The sequence below is a fragment of the Marmota marmota genome, unplaced genomic scaffold (genome assembly GCF_001458135.2).
Source record: "Marmota marmota marmota unplaced genomic scaffold, marMar, whole genome shotgun sequence".
Classification (NCBI taxonomy): Eukaryota; Metazoa; Chordata; class Mammalia; order Rodentia; family Sciuridae; genus Marmota; species Marmota marmota.
The window spans coordinates 15,492,681-15,513,727 of record NW_025999941.1 but is presented as its reverse complement, the minus strand read 5'-3'; the positions used below and the strand labels follow the sequence as shown (position 1 = coordinate 15,513,727).

The 21,047-nt window shown below is 44.9% G+C and overlaps 1 protein-coding gene across 1 annotated transcript in view; it reads left to right on the top strand.

Annotated features, from left to right (window-relative positions):
- The window catches only part of Cadps (calcium dependent secretion activator), a 468,098-nt gene that overhangs the window by 189,036 nt on the left and 258,015 nt on the right, over window positions 1–21,047 (top strand). The window contains 1 exon segment of the mRNA XM_048801213.1: window positions 7,785–7,865. Within this exon segment, the coding sequence (XP_048657170.1) occupies window positions 7,785–7,865 (81 nt within the window).

The window sequence follows — 21,047 nt, the reverse complement described above, 5'->3', positions numbered from 1 at the left end:
AGGAGCCCAGGCCCCGGCCTGCAAAGCAGAGAAGCAACAAAGTGAATGGATGGAGTTAACCCACAACAGCAGGGGGCTTGCATCACAGTGGCTTCAAGATAACCCTGCCTCCCTCCCTGAAAGCCCACACTCAGGATGCTCTATCAGGACCAGGACGGACTGTGGGCCAGCAAGAGGCCAGCCTTCACCTGTGGCCGCACAGAACTGTCTTCTCACCAAGCAGTGAGGCCCAGCAAACCAGAAGTTAGTGGACTGGGAATTTGTTCCCAGCATGCTCGATGATGGTGCTGTGACTCTGGGCAGGTCGCACTCTCGCTCTGGGTCACAGTTAATTAACTCAGTCCTGTTGTCAGCCGGACAGTCATTTTATTCATATGCCAATTATTTACTCCCACTGTATATTTGCTTCTGCGGTAGGTGCCGGGGTGTGGCGGTGAGCAGACTCCCAGCCATCCTTTGTGGAGCTCACAGCCTCCTAGGGAATATCCAATGATCACAGGGTAAAGTTATGATGGCGACAAATGCCAGGAAGGAAAGGCTTAATCCTTGGAGAGCGCGTGAAGGCACAAATCCACTTAGTCCAGAGCCCATTGGAGAAGGATTTGCTGCAAAGCTGAAGGATGAAGGATAAGATGTTAGCGTCAAGGAGGAGACACAGAGGCATGTCCCATGCATGAGGAAGAGCATGTGTCAGGACAGCGCGTAAAAAGAGCTAGAAGGGCCGGGCGCGATGACGCACACCTATAATCCCAGCAGCTCTGGAGGCTGAGGCAGGAGGATCGCAAGTTCAAAGCTAGACTCAGCAACTTAGCAAGGCCCTAAGCAACTCAGTGAGACCCTATCTCTAAATAAAATACACAATAGGGCTGGGGATGGGGCTCAGGGGTTAAGCACCCCTGGGTTCATCTCTGGTACCCCAAAATATAAATAAAAAATTTTAAGACATATATTTTAATAAAAGGACTAGGAGGCTGGTAACCCTTCCAAAGACCTCTGCTGGGGGGAGGGGGGAAGCCATGTCTCATGAGGTCACAGAGCTCAACAGAGACCAACAGCCAGCCCGAGGCTACTGCATCACGTCTAATGCTCCCACTGGCCGGAGTTCCAGGGCTTCTTCATTTTGGTCCCCAAGTCAAAGTTGGTTCATTTACTGGACCAGCTGAGTTCCATTGATTTCTTTTTTCTTTTTCGAAAGTAGGGCAATCATTCAAATAATGCATTAAGCAATCTGCCTATCTCTGCTGATATTTTTCTGCACATTGGAATCACATCTTTCTTTGCTTGCCTGAAGCAGAAATAAGAATGAGGTTGGAAAAGACTACAGCTGGGATTGCTTCCTTATGGCTGTGATGTCCTGGGAGCCCCCTTCAGTTACCTATTCCAATATGTGTCCTTCAGGTGTTCAAATATGTAGCATAAGCCATCCGGAAAGTTGGGGAAATTTGGGGCTGCAGGACTCCTGGGCCCCAGAACACAACTTTGAGAAACGCTAGTAAGGCCTTTCAGAGCCTCCTAGGATACGATCGCTTGTCACTTTTCCCCTAGGAAGGGGCTGTGACTTTGGCCCAAGGTCCCACAGTAGAGGACAAATCCAGGACCAGACCACAGACTCCTAAAGTCTATTCCAGGACTCCCTGCCCCAGGATGGGTTCTGTCAAAAATCCCAAAAGGAGGGAGGAGAGTGTCCATCCATGAGTGCCCCCTCTAAAATGGGATAACTCTAAAAACTATTTGCTAAACTGCAGGACCTACTGTGGGCCGGTACCATGCTGGGAGCTTTGTGTACATATCACCTGAACTGATCATAAGATGTTAGGGGTGGGGGTGGGGGGTGGTTACCTCATCCCAGATTTACAGATGAGGAAACTGAGGCTCAGTCGAGCCATTTTCCTATCCCTTCAATAAGGACATTGCAAAGCCAAGATTCAGACCTGAGAAGGTCTGACTTCCCTTGCATAATTCATACATTAAGTCATTTCTTCCTTTCAATGGCCATCTGAGATAGAAAGGTATCCATTTTGCAGATGAGAAAACCGAGGTTGGGCAGCACTAAGAGATTTCACAAGGTCCCCCATTGTGAAATGGGGTGCAGTTCCAAGTGGCCAGATCTCGTGTCAGTGTCCACTCGGGCTCGACATCGGTGCTGGTCTGAGTTCTTCTCTGTGCATTGACTAACAGGGCATGAAAGTGAGCGAGAAGAGTCACGGTGCACTTGACCCTGTGACCTTCCTGTAAGCATTCATGCAATGCTAGCTCAGCTCCCCATCTCTTCAAAAGAGAGGCCCAAGGAAGTAGTTCCCTGTGCTTGATGGACAATCCGAAAAACAGCTGCCCCTCCTCTCCTTGACCTCTGCTGGAAGAAGGTGATTTTCCTAATTAGCTAACGAGCCTTCCTGCCCATGTGCATTTCCAACCCTAATTAGCTGGCTGTCCAGGTGAAAGGTTTGCCCTTGGCCTGGTTCTCCTGCCTATCTTCCCTGTCCTCGGTGGAAAAGACCCAGCGCAAACAGAACCCCGTTTCCATGGAAGCCCCCAACCCCGCCTTTCCCTTCCCGGCACTTGAAAGGGTAATTCCTCTTTATCTGTTTGGATTTCACGCGCCGGACCCATCGAGCCGGTGATAGAGGACGGCCTTCTCCATCACGCCTGGCTATTTTAGGGAACTTCTGTCGCCGTCCCCTTTTATTTCTCTCTTTAGATCATTAGCTGTCAGGCAGATGTGTCCGCCTTCTGGTCACTCCTGCTAATTAGAGTCTAACAGAGGAAAGGGACGCGACCCCACAGAAAGCAAGAGACATTGAGAAGCCAGGGAAGTGCGTCAGGAGATGAGGGCCTCAGAGGCACAGCCACTTCAGAGCCCACTGTCCCGTCTGGTGCCTCTCTTCTGAATCTCTGCCGCCCCACGGTGGCCCACATCAGAAATGCAGCCAGGGCGGGCTGCTCCATTAACAGCCCAGACAGCCCCAGCCACCATTTCCTGAGGGTTCTCTGCATGCCCAGCGCTGGGCTGAGCACTTTTATATCTGTTGTTAATCTGCATGGCAACCTTAGGTAGAGTTATTCTGAATGTTCAGACGAGAAGAGCTGAAGCCCAGAGAGGGTAAGTCACTTGCTCAAGGTCACACAGCTACGGAGCGGCAGAGTCAGGGAAAGGACGTGCCCATTGCTGTCATTTCTTAGGATTCTGGTACTGCTACAGCCTCCCCTGAAGACATCAGTCACAACAAGTGACAGAGGCTGGCTCTGTATGGCAGATTGACTCATGTGTACAAAGTGAAGATGCTGAGTTAGTTAACCACCACAGCCAATTAGAAAATCACAACGAGGCACTCAAGAAGGAAGCCACCATAATGTCAGGGAAGAATTTCAATTTGAGGCAGAGCAAAGTCAGGTGCAAATGCCTAGCTCCAGCTGTGCTGACAGGGACATGTCCCTCCACGTAACGGAGGTTTGGTTTCCTCATCCGTAAAATGGAGACTAATGGTATCTACCTCTTAAGGTTGCTATTTTGCCGTTGGGAAATGTGAAATTTCCCAAACTGTTCTTTGGAAGGTTTGTTTTCCATGAAGTAATTGTGTAAAAGACAAAGTTAAATGAAGTTACACAGAGAACGTTCTCAAAGTCTTGATGATGCTAATGTGTGGATAAATTTTCAGGAACGGACAGACTTTCCTGACCCCAGTATCTTTTTCCCTTTGGAAACTAATAAGCTTCTGTTTGAGGGGGATGCTTCAGAAAAGGCTGTAAAACAGGTCAGAGGGTATTCAGAGTTTGAAATGGGGACTAGTAAATGCTAATCCTTTTTTTTCTTTATGCCCAGATTGTTCAAATGACCTGTTTTTGCTGGCTTTTTGCTCCAGGGAGTTCAGGACTGGGTCTTGCTAATTCCTTTCTGAATTCCATTTTCTTTACATAGCAAACACTTAATGAATGAATGAGTAAACGTGGGAATAGATGAATGCTGCTTAGTGTAGCTCCTGCCTGTTCATCGTCTTCTACCGCTTTCTCTGCTGTACTCCGTGGGGCTCAGGGGAGAATACAAATGCTCCTGGGAAACTCAGCAATGGGGCTGGTTCTCACTGATTTCCCTTCTCAATTTTCACCTGTGTGAACAACCGGATCTTCTGACAGAACTCGGTGCTGCAGCCCCTAACTAGTCAGGTTTGCTGCTTCTCTCGGAAACCGTGGGATGTTTCATTTGGGTACATGTTTTGAGCAAGACATTTCTGAGCTGTCCCAGTAGGTCTGCGCCTGGATCTGAAAAACTCTTGGGCTATCCCAGGGGATAAAAGAAAAGCAGCTCATTGGAGCCTAAAGATAATGCAGAGAACACAGTTTCCCATGTGTATCTATCAGTATACTGTGATGGGGTGGACCAGTGGTCAGTGGTGACGGGGTGGTGTGCTTTATATTCATTTAGAGCAGGATTTCCTACTGGTGTTCTCTGGGTATTATGCAAAAAACACAAATTTGTTTCTGCTAAAAAGCAGGAGCTGAAAATTCATAATAGCTAAGTTATGGAACTAATCTAGGTGCCCTTCAATAGATGAATGGATTAAAAAAGGTGGTCTATATATGCAATGGAATATTACTCAGCCATAAAAAAAGAATGAAGGTATAGCATTGGCTGGCAAAAGGATGGAACTGAAGACTATCCTGCTAAGTGAAATAAGCCAATCCCCCCAAAACAAAGGCCAAATATTCTCTCTGATATGTGGATACTAATCCATAATAAGGTGGGGGGGGTAGCAGCTCATTGGATTATAGAAAGGGGAACAAAGGGAAGGGAGGGGGATGGGAACAGGAAAGACAGTGGAATGAATGGGACAGAACTTTCCCATGTTCATATATGAACACACAACCAGGGAAACTCCACATCATGTCCAACCACAAGAATGGGATCCTAATTAGAATAAGTTAGTCTCCATGTTATTTATAGTATGTCAAAATGCACTACTGTCACGCAGGTCTAAAAAGGACAAATAACATTTTTTTAAAAACAGAGCCGAGTTGGTCAGAATCTAACAGGCTTCCTTCTGGCAGAACTTCTCAGAGACGGTGCATTTCAGCACGGCATGTCCCCAATATCTCTGACCGTTCCTCTGGGGCCACTCTGGAAGCCTGTCCTCTGGAACAGCTGCCCAGTGCTGCTGCTCAGCAGAGCACCCTTGGACACCTCCTGCCTCAGGACACACAGCCAGATGTCTCAGCCCAGTCTTCACAGTCTAGGGATTGTGGGAAAGAGAAGAGGAGGCTGTGGTGACTGCTGATCAAGCAGGGATTCAAATGTACAGCCCCGAGCCGGATGGATTTTCTAATGTGTTTCATAAGAAGATATAGCTGGATGAGGTGGTGCACTTTTGTCATCCCAGAAACTTGGGAGGCTGAGGCAGGAGGATCTCAAGTTCGAGGCCAGCCATGGCAAATTAACAAAACCCAGTCTCAAAATTTAAAAAAAAGTAAAGATAAAAAGAAGTTGCGCATGGTGGCACAGGCTGTGATCCCAGCCTCTTGGGAGGCTGAGACAGGAGGACAGCAAGTTCAAAGCTAGCCTCAGCAACTTGGTGAAGCCCGGAGCAACTTAACAAGACCCTGCCTCAGAATTTAAAAATTTTGAAACAAAAGGGCTGGGGATGTGGCTCCGTGGTTAAACACCCCTGGATTCAATCCCCAGTACCAAATAAATAAATAAAATTAAAAGGGCTGGGGGTGTAGCTCAGTGGTAAAACACTTCTGGGTCCAATCCCTAGTATGGTAGGGGGAGGGGAAGAAGGAAAAGAAAGAAGGAAAAAAAAAGAAGTAATCTGCCGCAGTCCGGCTGCAGCAAAATAACCGGGGGGTGACGAATAACTTGTGTACGTTGATACAGCAGGAGTAGGAGCCGTTTATTGCAGGACAGGAGCAGTATTTATACATTCCACACAGCTTATCTAATTAGCATAAACTAGATACATCAGTCAACCAATAAGAAATCTCCACACTTAATGGCTCTCTGGTGTTACTTCACAAACCACTCCCTCTGGCATTTTGCCAGGCGCCATCCAGACTTGTTTACAGACTGTTAACAGTAATCATGAGGCTTCAGAAGTATGGCCATAAGTTTCCTAGCGATATTGTTTGCATCATATTAGAGGTAACTATTTTCCATACCATTAGATAGCACAGGTAAGAAGCAGGAAGCTTCAAACTGATGAATAAAAATGGCTTTTAGAACAAAGGGCCTTGGGAAACTCATCTATTCAGCAACTTTTTATTTCGAGTTGATATGCGCTCCAAAGAGGAATCCGGCTCATCCTATTTGAATACCACCACCGTTTCTGATTAAAATTCACCGTTTCTGTGAATGAAATAAATCATGTCTTACCAGAAAAAGCAGACTCAATTACAGTTTGCAGGAGATTGGTAGGCTTGCTTGGAAATAGAAAAAATTCAATGCCTAGGCCAGGAATCCGCAAGCATGGTCTGCCACCTGTTGCAAATAAAATTTTATCTGGAGCCTAGCGGCGCTCATCCATTTACATGTTGTCTCTGGCTGTTTTCACACTGTAATGCAGGAGTGGATTCATTGCGGCACAGAGCTTCTGGTACTCAAAGGATAAAGCCTTAATTATATGGCCCTTTACATAAATGTTTATCAACCCCTTTCATAGGTTTTATAGGAAGGAACGAAGATTCCAGAAGTCAATCTTTTGTTCTGTGGATGGAAAAACCAAGATCAGAGACATCAAGGAATTGCCCTGGTTTATTTAGACAAGGGGGGGAGGGGATCTTGATATCCCCAGAGCTGTTATCAACAAAGGAAGGCAGAGATGGATTTTGTCTTAGATACCAACATGGCAGCCACCGGCAGGTCGGGTTGAGAAGGTCTCAGGGCTCAACAAGAAGGAATGTAAGGATTCGTTGGTTTTCTATGGTCCAGGGATGGAGTGTGTTAGGACTCACCCTGGATCCAAAGACTAACTTCCCCATCCCCCGAGAAGAGCCATCCAATGGTGGCTCACATGATCCTTTCCCACCAATCAGACTAGCTCTGCTGGCTCACATGATCCTTACCCACCAATCAGACTAGCCCTGCTGGCTCACATGATCCTTACCCACCAATCAGACTAGCCCTGCTGGCTCACAGGATCCTTACCCACCAATCAGAAAGCACCCCATGCCAACTGTCAAACCTTTCAACCGTTAAACTGTCATAACTGTCAAACCACCCCCGGCTCTATAAATATGCAGAGCTGTTCCTCAACAAACGGGCATTTTCTCCTTCCACGAGACTTGTTCGTCCTTTCATTAGACAACCAAAGCAGACGGCCCCTTTTTGGGCCCCTGGATACCTCCATTCTAAGGGGTCTCTACAAAGTAAGTGGTGACCAGGAACCAGATATGCATGTGGGTATCCTGGTGTCTTCTTCCTACATCTCTAATAGTCACCTGGCCATCCCCCTCCTTGCAAGTCCACTGTATGAGCACTTCCTCACCTGGACCAAACCAGGGGTGTTTCATGGCCTCCCCATTAGAAACACTTATGGGGACCAATTCAGAAGTGATTGATGATGATTCCCACACAAGGTCATTCAAGTGTCTCTTAGCAACTTTTTAACCCACCGTGCTCCGCCCAAAAGAACTTAACTTGGGATTTCACTCAAACCGGGCTTGTTGGTGACAAGAGGCTTCTTCTAGTGTACTATGTCCACGGATCCCAAAGGGGGCATGCAAAACGAAACATGGTGAGTCGATTGGCTTTTGTGACCCATGCTGAAGGTCTGTATATTTGTGCTTTTGTGCAGCTGGACAATCCGGATGAACAGGCGGCCCAGATCCGAAGAGAGTTGGATGGACGTCTCCAGATGGCAGACCAAATAGCCAGGGTAAGGAAACCTGGGGGATGTTTGCTGAGTACCAGGCCAAATGTCCAACCCAGGAAACACACTGATTATTAATAGCTTTCGAAAGATAACGGTGAGCTGGGCACGGGGGTGCACACCTGTAATCTCAGCAACTCAGGAGGCTGAGGCAGGAGGATTGCAAGTTTGGGAGCAGCCTGGGCAACTGAGTGAGATCCTGTCTCAAATAAAAAAAATGAAGAGGGCTAAAGATGCAGCTCAGTGGTTGAGAGCCCTGGGGTCCCTTCCCTAGCTCTGATTGGGCCTTTAGCCAACCCGTATCCTCCCAGAAGTACCACATGCTCCAGTGAACTACCGAAACTCAGATTCCACCTTTCTCCTGAGTCCTAGGCTCACATTTTCCCACCATCTACTTAACATTTGCACTTAGACATTCCCCTGGCATTTCAAGTCAGATGTGTTGGAAACCGGGCTCCTACCTTCTTCCTCCCACCCCATACATACACCTCCACTTCCTGCTCTCCATTGATTCTCTACCCAGTTAGTTTGGATGAAGGTTCCCAGTCACTATCAACCTCCTCTTCCTCCTGCCCACACCCCCACTAGCAGCCACCCAGCGTCCTGACTCAGCCTCCTGAATGTGGGTTGGAGACCTCCTGTCTCCCTGCTCCACGGCTGCTCTGATCCAGCCCAAGTCTGCAGCACTTGGAAGCTATTGTAGAATCCCAGTAGGTCCCTGGCTCTGGCCCTCCCCAGACTTTCCATCCTGCTTGCTGTTGCCATCGTAAAACCCACATGTGAGGCCCTCACCACAGAGCTTCGGAGCCCTCACTAGATCTCACGTGGATCCCAGGACCCAATCTAACCAACCTCTTTAGCGTGGTATTCAAGGCTCTTAGTCAACAGACTACAGCTTCCCTTCTTGGCCTCATTTCCTACAGCTCTCACCAGGCCTCTCTGATCCAGCTGCAGAAGGTGTCTCCTTCTAGCCTGGCTTGGTGGTGCACACCAGGAATCCCAGCAGCTTGGGAGGCTGAGGCAGGAGGATCCTGAGTTCAAAGCCAGCCTCAGCAACTTAGGGAGGAGCTAAGCAATTCAGTGAGATGCTGTCTATAAATGAAATACAAACATAGGGCTGGGGATGTGGCTAAGCGGTCAAGTGCCCCTGAGTTCAATCCCAGTACCAAAAAAAAAAAAAAAGAAAGTAGCTTCCTCTAAACCTACCAGTTTCTTTGTACCCACTGATGCCTGAGCCTGGATGGACCTTTCTTCTCCCTTCCACTTAGCAAACTCCTGACTCAGTCTATCTCTCCATGAGCACATCTTCTCTGACCACTGAGTGCCTAGCATACCGCACATAGACCTTTATGACACCAGGTCATTGAATGGTGAGCCTCTGTTTGCCTGTCTAATCTCGAAACGGATTGGCCACCCCAGGGTTGAGATCTTCCTTGTCATTAATGAGTGTAGCTAAGTGTTACCTACTACTACTGCTGCAGCTGCCAATCATGTTATTATTACTAGCTGCAAGGCCTATAGTCTTCCTTGGGCCCTGATTCTGGGCCAAGCATGCTCAATGCTTATCATGGACCATCTCAGTCAATTCTGAAAGCAGAACTCTGAGGTTGTTTCTGTCATCATTCTTGTTTTAGAGATGGAGAAATCTCCATGAAGCATGACAGGCACTAATTAAGATGCTGTACTGGACCCTCACTGAAGATTTGTCTAATCAGGGTTGGTGCAAGGCTGAGCACCTCAAGTACAGACATAGTGGGAGTCGGGCACCGTGGTGCACACCTGTAATCCCAGCAGTTCGGGAGGCTGAGGTGGGAGGATCACGAGTTCAAAGCCAGCCTCAGCAACTTAGCAAGGCCCTAAGCAACTCAGTGAGACCCTGTCTCTAAATAAAATATCAAAAGGGCTGGGGATGGGGCTCAGTAGTTTAGTGCCCCTGGGTTCAATCCCATCCCCAGTATAACAACAACAAAAAGAGAAGAATGTGACAGGGTCTCAGAAACTCATTAATCAAAATAAATAATATTTTGATGAGTGTTTTAAAAGTCATAATTAATGTCAAAAATCCATTAAGAATAAAATATCAAAAAATTAAATAGCTACCAGTTCTGGCTGGCTCCTACTGAAGCCACAGGTCCTGTGAACATGTAACGGTGGGGACCTGTCAGAAAAGATGGAGAGATCAAAGAGACAGTGGAATGAATGGGAGAGAACTTTCCTCTGCTCATATGTGAACACACGACCAGTGAAACTCCACATCATGTCCAACCACAAGACTGGGATCATAATTAGAATAAGTCAGACTCCATGGATATATAATATGTCCAAATACACTCCACTATCATGTATAACTAAAAATAAATAACAGAATATACACAGAATAGCACCTAGCACTGGCCCTTACTCTCCGTGGAGAGAAGTATCCCAGGACTTGGACACAGAGAAAGGAATTTTACCAGATCAGAAACCAAAGAGAGATTCCGGGAGGCAGGAGAAGCCCTCTGTTTTTTGCTCAAGCAGTTTCACTGAAGCATTTTGTGTTTTGTTTTTGGACACCTTTACAGTTTATAGTCAAGTCAGTCTGGTGGCTAAAAACAGGATGCCGTTATAGATTTGGCTAAAGGTAGTGTAGAAGGCACTTATATTTTAAAACCCTGCTTAATGTGGGAGTAAACATCCAAAGGCTTTAGAATTGACTCCTCCTGTAAACTCGGTGTCTCGCTATTTTAGTCAGCTTTTCTGCCACTGTGACTTAAAGATCTGACCAGAACAACTGTAGAGGAGAAAAAGTTTATCTGGGGGCTCATGGTTTCAGAGGTCTCAGTCCACAGACAGCAGGCTCCATTCCTCAGGGCTCGAGGGGAGGCAGGACATCATGGAGGAAGAGTGTGGTGGAGGGAAGCAGCTCACATGGTGATCAGGAAGCAGAGAGAGACTCCACTCTCCAGAGACAAATAGAGACCCCAAAGCCACACCCCCAATGCCCCCTCCTCCAGCCACACCTACCTGCCTCCAGTCACCACTTAATTAATCCCATCAGGGATCCATTCACTGGTTGGGTTAAGGCTCTCACAACCCAGTCATGTCTCCTCTGAACTTTCTTGCACTGTCTCACATGTGAGATTTTGGGGGACACCTCACATCCAAACCAGAATACTCCCATTAGAGGGTTGGCTAAAATGGAGGCCATTAGATCCATTCCCCTGCCTTTTAGGCAACTATTACACCTTACACCCCAACTAATAAGATTCATCCTATCTACATAAAATTATACACTTCAAAAACAAGCTCATGACACCTCTAATTTTTTTATTTGAGACTTGACATGATTGACATGATAATTTAAAAAGCTGACATTAGGCTAATTTTAATTTGTCAAAGAGCATTGATGAATAATTGGTATATAGTGAGCCATGATGCTCATCCCTAAACTAATCAAAGAACTTTCTCCCCTAGCCCACACCCTTAGTATTTTGATGTGTAGACATTATTAACAACTTAGAACTAAGCTTTCTTTGATGAAATGTGCAATTCAAATGAATCTTGGTTAGCATGTGCAGGAAATGGAGAACAATTTCAGAATACATGGAGAGACCCACCCAGACATTTACAGTATCTCAGATTTCCATTAGGTAGTCTTCCCACTGCTATCTCCTTTTCTCCTAGAGATTCGCTTCCTTCTTCTGTAATATTTTTTCATGCCAATGATCTCTTCTCCCTGGTTCTTTGTTCTTGGAGTGAGGTGAGCTCTTCACAAATGGGGAACATATCACAGTTCCCAACCTTCCCTGGCCATTGGTGGTTGGTTAAAAAAATGGGTGTTTGGTGCAATGAATCCCCTCTGGGCCTGTGGACTGCAGGCCAACCAGACTGTGTCTTCCAGGGATAGAAAGGGGTCTGCAGTCATATTTGATTCTTACATATAGGGGAGAAAAGTTGGAAGGATAAAGCCAATGCAGAGAGAGAAACAGAGAATTCACAGAGATGCTAAGGAGTCTCAGGATGTTCACATACCTGTGTCCAGTTATTTTTGTGTTGTGGTTGTCTTAGCTATAAAAACTCAAGTTAGAAAAGTCAATTCTCCCTTTGCCTAAACCAACCAGGCTCACACTGGGGAAAACTGAAAAATATCTCCTCTACCAAAATTTAAATAAAATATCAAGATCTCATATATAGACTAGTTCATGAAGAGATATTTAAACAAAGCACCTTGCTTCTCTCCTTTTAGCAAGTCCTGATTTTCTATTTCCAGCCCCAGTGAATTTTAGTGGAAGATGTGCAATTCAATCCATATGGCTGAATGTTGGCTCCTGTACAAGTGATAACCAGAAATTCCTACCTTTGGGTGTTACCCCCCCCCAACATCATGGATAATTCACTCTGTTTCCTTATGTAAAAGATGGGTTGAGCACTGTGGATTGCAAGTGGAGAACACCAACTTGAGGAAACTAATGGAAACAGGGAATGATGTTAAGAATCAAGAAACCCATGGTCAAAGTACAGCCAGACTCCAGGAAAGAACTGGAATCAGGGGCCACAAAGGGGTCAGGATTTTCTGTCCACTTCTGTCTCTGTGTTTCACACTGATGATCCTTTCTCTGTAAAACCAGCTTTCCTAGTGTCTCAGTTGCAGGGTGGAGGGTGTGGGGCTGTCCCATAGCTCTTCTTGTTTCTGGTATGTACAAATAGGGAATCAATCAACCATTCAGCCTCCCTCCCAAATCCTCCTCCTTAATTCCCCTTCCTCTTCCTCACTACGCCCTTGAAATTCACAATTCCGGGAATCAACCTCTGATTGGCCCAACTGAGTTCAAGGACCGACCCCTGTTGCAATCAACCAATCCACAATGGATAAAGGGTGTGGGTGTCCCTTGTCTCAAAGATGCTGGAGATGTATCACCTAGGGTGAAGGTGGTACTTACAATGGTTGTAGATAGGGTGTCATTATGAATTTGAGATGCCCCAGATGTGTCCTAATGCTATTAACTATTACATATGCACTATTCACTATGTGCTAGAATCTCTTCTAAGCATTTTACCCTCCATATCTGACCTCTAATGACCTTATGAGAAAGGTACTATCACAGTCCCCACTTCTTAGATGAGGAGGTCGAAGCAGAGGCATCAGAGTACTTGGCCAAGGTTCGGAAACTGCATTCTTAATTAATATGCATACTACCATGACAAAATACCTTTTCAAATACAGGCCTTCCTGTTCCTCTTCACCTTGATCTGAGAATCCAGTATTCCCCTTGTGCATTCTTTCAACTTCCCTTATCCTGGCTCTCTCAGCTAAGCAGCCCTTTATTAAATGGGTTTCTCATCCACTCTCACTGAGGCCTGGATCAGGCAATCCTTGGTGGATTTAGTAGGCTGGCTAACCCAACCAGAAGCTGGATAGTCCACTATGGCTCTCTGAAGGCTGGAGAGCTGGAGGAACCAGCAGCTGCTGAGTCCAAGATGCTGATGCCTCAGAATTAGAGGGATCCCATTCTGAGACTGAAGGCTTCTAGAAACTCCCTGGAGAATCACTGGCAGAGTCTGCTTTAGAAGAGTGAAGAAGCTGGTGTCTGAAGTCCTCAGAGGATCACAGCAGCCATCAAGAACCCATCTAAGAAGAATTGAGTTTGCATCTGCTGCTGCTGTTCTTCCAATTTTTATTCCATTCAAGCTTCCAGCCTTTTGGATGGTGCTGCCCACACTTAGGGAGGGTCTCCTCTCCCATTGGCTATCCCACATGCCAATCATTCCTAGACACACCCTCACTGACACACCCAGAAGCCTCTTAATCTTAGGCATCTCTTAATCCAGTCAAGTGGACAGTGCAGATTAGACATTACCCTTGGAGTTACAAGCTTCTGCACAGTTTGGGCAAATCAAAGCTGAGGAAGTAAGAGCAAGTGAGAAAAGAAGCTAAACCAGGACACCATGCCTGAGTTCAAATGCCTTCTAGCGTGTTCCTGGTTTTGACAAATTATGACTAAAGCCTTCCTTTCTCTCTTTTAATGTGCCCACCCTTTCCTCATCACCCGCTGCACTTTATCCCCACCTTGTCCATGTTGACTGGGAAACACTGGCTTGGCCATTGCTGTAGAGGACTCAGCCATCAACCCTCTGCAAAGTTTTAATGACAGGTCCAAGTTCATTCAGTTAGTAAGCGGGAAACCTGAGTCCCCTTGTTTTAGTCAGCTTGTTCACAACTGTGACCAAAGACCTGACAAGAAAAAATAAAAAAGGAAAAGTTTATTTGGGCTCATGGTTTCAGAGGTCTTGGTCTATAGAGGGTCAACTCCATCGCTTTGGGCCCAGGGTGAGGCAGAACCTCATGGTGGAGGAAAGCAGCTCAGGATACAACCACCAGGGGAGCAGGGAGAACTCTACTCACAAAATATACACCCCAAAGTTACTCCCTGCCCAGTGATCCACCTCCTCCAGCCACACTCTACCTGCCTACAGTTACCACCTACTTAACCCATATCAGTGAATTATTAACCCACTGGTGAGGCTACACCTCATAATCTAATTATTTCACCTCTAAAAATCCTTACATTGTCTCACACATGAACTTTTGGGACTTACCCCATATCTAAACCATAACACCTGTAATTCTAAATTTCATGCATTTCCTTTTGAATAATCAGGTGAGAGGCAGGAAATTACTCCAGGACAAGAGAGCTTGCCAGTCCTGTCTCCCTAATGCTGGCCTCTCTAGGAAACAACTTCCTTCCACTAAGATTTGCTATATATTCCCTTCAGCTTCTCTAGAAGCCCCTACAGGTAGCAGCATTAGGCAGAGCTGGCTTGTGGAATTCAGAGTGCTCTCTGCTTTGATTTCTTTGCAATCTTGAAAAGAGGATGTAGAGACCCTGGAGTTTCTGCCAGTAGTGTTCTTAGCATCAGACACTAGTACTGCAAGGCGTGTGTTTGTCCTCTCATCCTAGGAGAGAAGGGAGGCAAGAGCAAGTCATCTCTCACCCACAGCCCTGAACAGTGACCTATCAATCCCATCACTCCAAGATCTCACAAACCATCAGACAGAGACGGTGACACAAGAACATCAGACACAGATAGTCCCCCTGTGAACATCAGTCACACTGCCTTACATAAAATCCCAGGAAGAGATTGGGGTGCATTTTTTTTCTTTTAATCTAGTAGAAAAAAACTTCTTAATCCCTTTTCAAACATTTTCCCAAATCCTCTCATGTTAGTATTAAAGTGTCCCCATATTTCACCCTCAAATTAAGTCTAAGTTATTTAAATGATGTGATCCGAAGTTGACATTGAAGCTGAAACGGCAGATTGTGGCATTAGTGCTGGTGTGATATTTACCAGTTCTTTTGGCCACATTTTGGGGATAAAATTCCAAAATTCTCAAGCTAATTATATAATATAAATAGTTCAGCTTTTGTGATCTCAGTGGCAGAAGTCAGAGTGAAACACCATGGGTTTGTTTTTTTGTTGTTGTTTTTCAAGCTATCATTTAAATGTGGAAATGCCAGTTAGAGACCCTTGTTCTAGACAGAGCAATATTACCCTCTTCTTCCTGGCCCTGTTGTAAATACAGTGAGAAATAATATCTAAATAGTTCCTCAATGGAAAAGTTCCTTTCTATACACTGCTGTAAATCAGATGAAGATATAATCATCTCCTATCAGAGAAAGATACTAACACCCCAGCTTACAAACTGATATTGCACTCGGAATTCACCCTGTGTCAGGAAGTAGCAAAAGTGTCCAAGCACACAAGAGGGATCTAATTCAGTTTATTTCCTGGAAAAAAAAACAATGTGTGTATGGGAATCTTTCTGATTCTGGCCTTGGTCAGATAGCTAAGAACGCAGGGAAATAGGTGTTTGAGAAAAAAGCTAAATTCCAGGAAGGTTCTCTGAAGAAGTCCATCCAATTTATAAAAACTAAGGAAATAAGAGCAAATGGGTAAGGAAGCTAATCCAGGAAACTATGCCTGAGCCCTGGGTGCCTTTTTATGTCTGTAAATGCTGATTTTGACAAACCACTATCCAGGCTTTCTTTCATTCATTGGAAGGACTGGCCTTCCTCGTCCCTCCCTACACTTGTCCCCCATGCTGTCTATGTTGGCTGGGAAATGCTGGAGTGGCTATTGCTGTTGGTCATTGGTCCCCAGTCTTCTACTGAGCAATTAGTGCAAAATGAGGTGCTACCTGCAGGGTATACCATGTCTGGCGACCCCATTGCATCATCTCAGCCTGTGGACATTTGGGGTCAGATAGTTCTGCTCTTTCATATTGGAGCTAACGTGGGCTCTGGAGCCAGTCTACCTAGTTCCAAACTCAATTCCTTTCCACCTTAACATTTTTGGCCTCATTTTCTTGCTGGAAATGGGGTTCCAGAGCAGCACTTGCTTCTGTGGGTCATTAGAAGGATTTAAAGAGGTAAGGTGGGTAAAATATTTGGACTGGTTCATAGTTAGCACTCAGTAAATGCCAGAGAGTCTCTTTTTGCTTTTTGCAGTCACTGTCATTATTACTAGTGTTGTGGTTGTTGGTGGTGGTAGTGGTATACGGTAGTACGTGTGTGTGTGTGTGTGTGTGTGTGTGTGTTTAGAAGGAGAAGGAGAGCAAATCCACGGTCACCACAAAGGATTCACCTTTGTGATCTCGTACCCTTCTCAATAATTCTATGAGGCTTATTATCACCATTTCAAATGTGGAAACCAAAATTCAGATGAATGAAGGTGTCTGTGTATCATCACAAAGCTAGTCCATGGCAGACTCAGCCTGTTTCGTGAACGTGAACTAAGGTGCTTCTCGAGCCTTCTCTGTGCTCTGTGCCTGCCTCTGTGGTGGCTTTCTGGCATGCCTCCCCTCTACCGTCACTCATCCCACTCCTAACTTCTTCCTCCCCAGTGACCACCACACCAGGGGACACATGATAGGATCCCAGAGTGAGCTCCTGTGTCTAGACAGCACCCTTTGGTCACATTCCTCCGGATTGACACATTCCATCATACGTCATTTGAGCCTTTGGGTACCAGGACCCTCTCTCTGAGCAAGGGTGGCATTATCGGTTTTTACCCATACCCCCTTTATTTTCTCTAGGTAAAATAACAATCCAAAATAGCAAAGAAAAGCCAATAGCTAAAGGAGCTGTTAGGACTTTCAAATGCTGTTTTTCAAGATGTTCCAAAAATCCTTCAGCGTGGCCAAGCATAAATAACCATGGTGAGGATTGTCCTTGAGAGGCCGTTCCCCCTGGAGGAGTGTTATCATCCCCAAACAAAAACAAATGGCCAGTGGAGATTTTCTTTGGAGGACTCTGTCCACCCCTACGCTGTGTCTTTCATGAAGCAATATGCATAAACGGTTCTTTTGTCAAGGTTAATTCGTTTTTATGCTTGCAAAGGAGCACTAGAGATGGAAGGCTCTGTTTTCCTTATTATGGCTCAACCGCAGCTTTGAAATGTGTGCGTAATGGGCCACTGACAGGTGCTCTCAAGAACCTCAGCCTAGATTGACAGAAGGCTATTTCTTCTCAAGGCTTAAGTACTTGGAGCAAAGAGGGAAAAAAATGGCCTTGTTTCCCCTTGCAGACTTCCATTTTATTTGCTTCTTTTTATGATGTCATTAGAAACTGTCCAAGTTTCAGGAGGAGTAATCATTCTTTGGATTTGCCAATATTCTGCTGCCTAAAGTTGGGTGGAAGCTAGCTCTGTGCCAGAACGGTATTGCTTATAACCGCTGAGTCTTCTTCCAAAGTGTGCAGACTGGGGATATTCTCCAGAGAGTCCCCAGGAGGGGTGAGGGGAGGGACTGCACTCCATACAGTCTCTAAAAACTTATTAGCATGAAAAAAAAAAAAAACAGTTTACAAATACTAGTTGTTGTTGTTGTTGTTTTCCCTTCATCCCCCTGGCAACCACAAAACTAGAAACTGGTGATAAAAATCACAGAGATCATTTACCCAGTTTCCCCCAAAATCCCCCCCAAATAGCTCTCTAAGATTTGAGCTCCAATATGAGAATAAAAGAGGTGCATCAATCTATACTTCAGCCTCTTGGGATGCAATCTTTACTGTGCGGCCATCTTTAACCTAGCCTAAGGACCGTCTCAGACCACGAGTCAACCTACTTTGTCCTTCTTTGCAGAAGCTCCAGGAAGACAGTTCATACCTTCTTCCCAGGATAGCCCCAAAGCTAACACTTCCCCTGGCAAGTCCCCATGTTTTCTTGGCCTTCATCAAAAAGGATACCCAAGTTGGAAGGCTAACAACTGCCCCCCGAACAAGTTTAAGAATGAAAAAAACAAAAATCAAACCTGCTAAGCAGATGTCTTAGAGAAATAAGACTCTGGGAATCGAATGCCAATGGCCCTGACATTGAATCCTCACCAGCTGCTTCATGAAACCTATTGTTTCATTTCAGAAGTGTTCATCCAGATTCTCCTCTCACATTCGCCCACAGTGTGTTCAGAAAGCACCACACTGGGCTGAGCCCATCTCTAAAGCAAGAAGTGAGTATGAGCAGAGGTTCCAGAAGGAACCCATCCTCTGAACCACGAATTTCAGACCCCATACTCATTTACATGGAAAAGCAGAATCTCATCTCAGGATTCTTCCAGAACTTGACTCATTATCTCTCATCTCATAGTTTTACCCACATTGATATTTACCTACCTTGAGGTACCTATATTTACCTACATTGAGTTTTACCTACATTGATATTTAATATGGACATTTCGACAAGCCACTGATCCGTCCACACAACTCATGTACTGAATGTTTATGACGCGTCAAACTGCGTGTTAGATACCAAGAATTTAGCAGAAGTATCTAGGTAGTTACAGTCCTGATTCACGGAGCAACAGGAAAGATAGGTCTTAAATATTAAATATCACAATCGGTCTATTAATTACAGTAGGTGTTTTATTCTACTCAGGCTACTAAAACAGAATACTATAGATGGGTAATAAATAACAGAAATTTGCTCCTCACGGCTCTGGTGGTTGGAAACACCGAGATCAAGTCACCAGCACACTCAGTGCCTAATGAGGGCCCACTACGTGGCTTACAGACAGCCTTATTTACACTCTATCCTCACATGGTAGAAAGAGGAAACCAACTCTCTGGGGCTCTTTTAAGGGCTCTAATTCCATTCATAAGGGTTGTGTCCATTCATCAGACCTCATCACCAACCATAGCATAGACCTTATCTCCAGATGTCTTCCTGTGGGGATTAGTGAATTTGGGAGGAACATAAACCTTCAGTTCATTTCAAAAACCATTGCCACAAAGATGAGCTAGAATCACAAGCAAGCACAACTGGGGGACCCAACACAGAAAGTGCCATGTTGAAATTGCAATATGGAAGATGGGAGTGACCTTGGGAGGAAGAGGTCAAGAGAAAGAACCCTTAGGACAGGACAGCCTCCAGTTCTGCAGAAGACTGGCACAGGACAAAGGCACCTTCAGACTCTATGTAGAGGCACCAATGTGGGCATTTGAGCAAAGGCTCTACAGTGACAAGAGACACTCTTGCAGCTCACTAAGGGTTAGGGGAAGTGTCGATGGAAAAATGAAGGATTCCTAAGGAACTGAAATGCAAGAGAAATAACTAGGCTCTGCAAAATGAGAAAACCACTACCAGCTGAAGCTCCTCCCCATGACTCTAGACAACCTCTTCTCTCACTCCTTTCCTCTCCCTCCTTTTCTTCTTCCCTGTGTCCCAACCTCTCCTTCCTTCTCCATCTATATGCTACCTTTTTCTTTCTTGCTTGTCAAGTGTCTTATTCAGCTTTGGACTGGTCTAATATGGCAGCCAACCTTAATTTGACATGATTCTACAGTTTTCAATTTCACCAGCCAACTTTAATCTTAGTATTTCTTAGTTTGATTGCTTAAGAGAGTTACTCATCTGATGGACTATTAGCTATATAATGAAGTCCCCTCCCCAGCCATTAGGATGGAAGATGGAACCCTTGCCTAAGCCAATCAGCTCAGTGTCGTTTTTATTTGTTCTTTTTACTTATACATGACCATAGGGTATATTCTGACATATTTATACAAACATGGAGTACAACTTATTCTAAAAAGGATCCCAGTCTTGTTGTTGGACATGATGTGGGGATTCACTGTGGTGCATTCCTATATGTACGGGACAGTGTAATAGTGCCCACAGAAATGGCTTCAGAGTATGTGCATAAGTCAGACTCCGGGTAGAATTCTGGGATAAAAGATTCTCCATCTTTTGTGGATGTTACAAGGATAAATAATCAGTTTTCCTGTAGGTTCTGAGATGGGATGTAGTAAATTCCAGATCATAAGCAACATTTTTTGTGACATTAGCCCATTTTGTCCCAGCATCTCAGGCAGAACATGTATAAAAACTTAAATTTAGTATAGAATACATAATCATGTAATAATAAGAATATAATTATATAATCATATTAATATCCCAGATAAGCTTGGGATTATTATTTCCAACTGATTTTAAAGCACCTGTGTCGATTTTCTTGAAATATTCACAGCCTTGTAAACGTGGGACTTAATGGGTTAAGGGGAATAAGATTGAGCATGAAGCCATCCCAGAGAAGCCAAAACCAAGATTATGAAGGTGGCATTATCTGAGCTTTGCCTGAAGCTGCGTCTTATCCAGGACATTCCCAAGCCAATCAATTCCTTTTCTTGTTAAAGCCAGTTCCTGTTGTATTTTGCTCTCTCTTGCAAAAAATAAAAATGAAAAGTCAACTGATTTGGCTTGCTCCTTACATCACTATTTGTGGACTGGGAATTGGAGGGCAATTCCATATTCCAAGTGAGAAATGGTTCTTTGATTAGTGATTGATCCAAATGATATTTAAGGTACCCGGACAACTTAGAGTTACGGGCAAACAAATGGTTAGGCTGGGGTACGTTGCCTTTGGAACTGAACTCATAAGTATGGAAGGAAAAAATACAGGTCTGTTTTGATACTGAATTACACTCTCTTCCTTTCTAAAGAATTTTAATCACATTTTTCACCACTTCATTAATTTTTTCTATTTTTCTTGAAAACGATATGTATTCTTCTTAGAAATAGCCACAGGCTGTGTTTGAAACATCTCAAATGAATTCATTTTGAATTATTCATGTGAGAAAATCTCTATAGATCCCAGAAATAGGGTGTCTTTCTGTTTCTATAACTTAAAAACAACTTGACTGTGTTTTGCTAAAAAGAAAA